We start from the raw sequence: 4,231 nt of genomic DNA on the forward strand, positions 1-4,231 counted from the left end.
GGGGAGGAGGGGGAGACACAGGGAGGAGGGGGAGACACAGGGAGGAGGGGGAGACATAGGCAGGAGGGGGAACCGTGGGGAGGAGGGGGAGACACAGGGAGGAGGGGGAACCATGGGGAGGAGGGGGCGCTAAGCCCCAGGGTGACAGCAGCACTGAGGGGCTGGGTGAATGGGAGGGGAAGGGAGAGGAGGAGCTACCTGCAGTTTCCCACGTGGGTGACAGGTGTGGTGGAGTGAGGAGGAGGAACCGCCTGGGTTGCTGGGTGTGGGTGGCCCTGCAGCTGGCCTGGCTGTGCAGAGCCTGGGGAATCAGGGCAGGCACTGAGGTTTGGGGTGCAGGCCATCCTCATGGGCTCATGGTCTGTGAGGCTGCTGGTGGCCCAGTCCTTCACCCCTACTTTCCCCCTCTTAGCGTCACCCCAGAAGCTTGAGGGTGCGCTGGTGCCAGGCTGCAGGGACAGCTGCTCTTGCAAGAGGTCTGGAGTCAGCCCATGGCCTCTGAGCAGCCCTGCCCGGGTCTCATCCCTCCCCGCAGTCAACAACAACCTCTTCAGAACATCAGGCAGTGAGTGGGTCCTGCTGAACCTCAACGTGACGGGCTATTACCGGGTGAACTACGACGACAGCAACTGGAGGAAGATCCAGACTCAGCTGCAGACAGACCGGTTGGTGGGTGTCTGCCACCCCTCGCCCTGCCCCCTGCCCCAGGACAGGCACCAGACTGCAAGCCCTGCCACCACAGCCAACCCATGGTCACATGCTGTGCTTCACATTCTAGGCCATCCCTGTCATCAATCGGGCGCAGATCATCAATGACGCCTTCAACCTGGCCAGGTGAGTGCTCCCCTTCCTGGCTCAGCCACAGAAGCCTCGTGACTTCAGCAAATCTGAGTCCATGATGAGGCTCCACTCCTCCTGCCCCTCCCACGTGCCAGGAGTTCCACAGCGAGCTCCTGTGCTCCTGGGATGTCCCTCCCCAGGTCCCCACACACCTATTTCACAGATGAGGAATGCGACACCTTTCCTGAAGTCACACAGTAGCCCATGATAGCCGGACAGAGGCTTGTCCAACCCCAAAGCCATAGTCTACTCTACAGCACCAAGCTTTTTTTTTTTTTTTTTTGAGATGGAGTCTTGCTCTGCTGCCCAGGCTGGGGTACAAAGGCACAATCTCAGCTCAGTGCAGCCTTCCCCTCCCAGGTTCAAGCAATTCTCTGCCTCTGCCTCCTGAGTAATGGGGACTATAGGCGTCCGCCACCATGCCTGGCTAATTTTTGTATTTTTAGTAGAGATGGGGTTTTGCCATTTTGGCCAGGCTGGTTTCAAACTCCTGGCCTCAAGTGATTTGCTTGCCTTGGCCTCCCAAAGTGCTGGGATTACAGGTGTGAGCCATCATGCCCAGCTCCTTTTTTTTTTTTTCTTTTGAGACAGAGTATCACTCACCCAGCTGGAGTGCAGTGGTGTGATCTTGGCTCACTGTAACCTCCACCTCCCAGGTTCAAGAGATTCTCCTGCCTCAGCCTCCCAAGTAGCTAGGATTACGGGCGTGCACCACCACACCCAGCTAATTTTTGTGTTTTTAGTAGAAACGGGGTTTCCCCTTGTTGGCCAGGCGGTCTCGAACTCCCGGCCTCAAGTGATCTGCCTTCGTCGACCTCCCAAAGTGCTGGGATTATAGGTGTGAGCCAGCACACCCCGCCATGGCCCCCCTTTTTATTGAGACAGAGTCTGGCTCTCTTGCCCAGGCTGGAGTGCAGTGGCGTAATCTTGGTTCGCTACAACCTCTACCTCCTGGGTTCAAGTGATTTTCCCTTCTCATCCTCCTGAATAGCTGGATTACAGGCATGTGCCACCATGCCCACCTAATTTTTTTATTTTTAGTGGAGATGGGGTTTCACCATGTTGGCCAGGCTGGTCTCGAATGATCCCCCTGCCTCGGCCTCCCAAAGTGCTGAGATTATAAGTGTGAGCCACCACTCCCGGCTGCACCAGGCTTTTCCTAAAGGCTGACTGTGGCAGGCTACTGTGCTAGTTGCCAAAACTCTGGTCTGGACAGGGCAAGAGGGAGGCAGCATGGACGCTCTGGAGAGGGCGGGAGGGAGGCAGCATGGACGCTCTGGAGAGGGCGGGAGGGAGGCAGCATGGACGCTCTGGGGAGGGCGGGAGGGAGGCGGCATGGACGCTCTGGACAGGGCAAGAGGGAGGCGGCATGGACGCTCTGGAGAGGGCGGGAGGGAGGCGGCATGGATAAACAGGCACTTGTTGAGCATCTACTCTGTTTGGGGTGAGGTGCTCTAAGCTCGTGGACATGAGTGGTGTCACCATATACGAGGACATTTGGTGTACAAAAGGCAGGGGAAGAGGAGGAAGAAAGGCCTCCGGTGCCCAGAGAGTCAGAAGAGGTGACAGAGTTCAGGACATGGGCTTCTTACCCTTTCGAATCTCAACTGTGTCACTTGTGAAGTGTGTGACCTTGGGCAAGGCACTTCACTTCTCTGAGCCTCAGTTTCCTCATTTGTAAAATGGGGATAATAAGCAAGGGAGTGGGACTGGCAGTGGGGGAGGACAGGGCCTTGTTTGTGGCACCACCCAGCAGCCATGTAGCTCCCTTTTCATGGAAATGCCTGACCTGGCTCAGTTGGGATTCTGGGACCTCAGGCTCCAGGAGTGGACACAGGGGCCAAGGGGTGCAGAGCATCTTTGAGGGCCTGGGCTGGGTGTGGGTGCCTTACTCAGGACCCTCTATTTGTTCCCAGTGCTCGTAAGGTCTCTGTCACGCTGGCACTGAACAACACCCTCTTCCTGATCGATGAGACAGAGTACATGCCCTGGGAGGCCGCCCTGAGCAGCCTGAGCTACTTCAAACTCATGTTCGACCGCTCCGAGGTCTACGGGCCCATGAAGGTATGGAGGCGCATGTCAGGGTTCAAGAACCAGTGCCTGAAAGTGCACCGTGGGGAAGTTAATAGACGATTACCTGTTGGACTCCTGGTCAGGGGGCCTTCAAAAGCAAAACAAAAAAACAATAGAAAAAGAAAGATCACCTGGTCAGGCTCTTTCCTGAGCATGCAGGTGAAAGAGTGAGAGGGAGGGACATGGAGGTGAGGAGCAGACACTGAGGAGGTGAGGAGGCTGTATGGGGCAAAAAAATAAAGGTCGCTGAGACTTCAGCAAAGTTTGTTGATTTGAAACATGGGGAATTAATGCTTTCAGAAGACACAGAAAAGGCCACCATGCTGAGGGCCGGAAGAAGTGTCTTTTGCCAGCTGTGTGGCCTTGGGCAACCCTTTCTCAGGCCCAGTTAACTCCTCTGTAAGATGGACAGGCCTCTACCTGCCTACCCAGCCCACCTGCCCTGTGAGTGAGATGTGGGGATTGGCAGCTTTGAAGTATTTTAATGCTGAGCATAGGGGCCTATTTGAAGGCAGAGGTTCCCACTTGAGAGACCAAAAGGAAACTTGAGCTTATTCTGGGTGAATAAGCTACACCCATAGGATGCTCACTGCAGCAGTTTGTGAAAGGCAAAACAAAACACAAATACTTAAATGTCTGAAGGTTGAGGATTGGTTAAACTGGAGAACATCCATTTGAGGGTGTAATATGTAGTCATTAGATCATGCTTGAAGAGATCTTTTTTCGTTAAAAAAAAAAGTTCAATTATCTATTAATATCCGTTATGGTAAATGAGATATTTTGGTAAAAAAAGTTTCAACCCTCTTACCTGCCTACCCCACATCTCCCCATTCTCCTACTATAGTTAAATCATAATATTTAGTCAAATCAGTATTAAGCATTTGCTTTATTATGTTTATCTAAATAGTAGTCTCTGTTGAGCCATGTAGAGTACTATGTTTATGTTTCCTTTTTTGTACACAGTTACAAATGTATCACACAACAGGTCAAAGTTTGTTTGTTTGTTTAGAGATAGGGTCTCACTCTGTTACCCAAGCTGGAGTGCAGTGGTGCAATCACGCTTCACTGCAGCCTCAAATACCTAGGCTTAAGGGATTCTCCTGCCTCAGTCTCTCTAGTAGCTGTGCATCACCATGCCTGGCTATTTTTTAAATTTTTGATTTTTTGTAGAGATGGGATCTTTCTATATTGGCCAGGATGGTCTGGTACACCTGGCTTCCAGGATCTGATGTTCCAGGAACACCACATAATCCTCCCGCCTTGGCCCCCCCAAAGTGCTAGAATTACAGGTGTGAGCCATCACGCCCCGCCCAATTTT

The 4,231-nt window shown here is 53.0% G+C and overlaps 1 protein-coding gene across 1 annotated transcript in view; it reads left to right on the forward strand.

Annotated features, from left to right (window-relative positions):
* LOC108295266 (alanyl aminopeptidase, membrane) overlaps positions 1-4,231 on the forward strand; it is a 19,084-nt gene that overhangs the window by 7,678 nt on the left and 7,175 nt on the right. The window contains exons 12-14 of the mRNA XM_017517339.2: positions 536-669; positions 779-834; positions 2,757-2,904. Coding sequence (XP_017372828.1) covers positions 536-669; positions 779-834; positions 2,757-2,904 — 338 coding nt within the window. The remainder of the gene's footprint in view (positions 1-535; positions 670-778; positions 835-2,756; positions 2,905-4,231) is intronic.

Source organism: Cebus imitator, unplaced genomic scaffold (genome assembly GCF_001604975.1).
Source record: "Cebus imitator isolate Cc_AM_T3 unplaced genomic scaffold, Cebus_imitator-1.0 Scaffold19, whole genome shotgun sequence".
Taxonomy (NCBI): Eukaryota; Metazoa; Chordata; class Mammalia; order Primates; family Cebidae; genus Cebus; species Cebus imitator.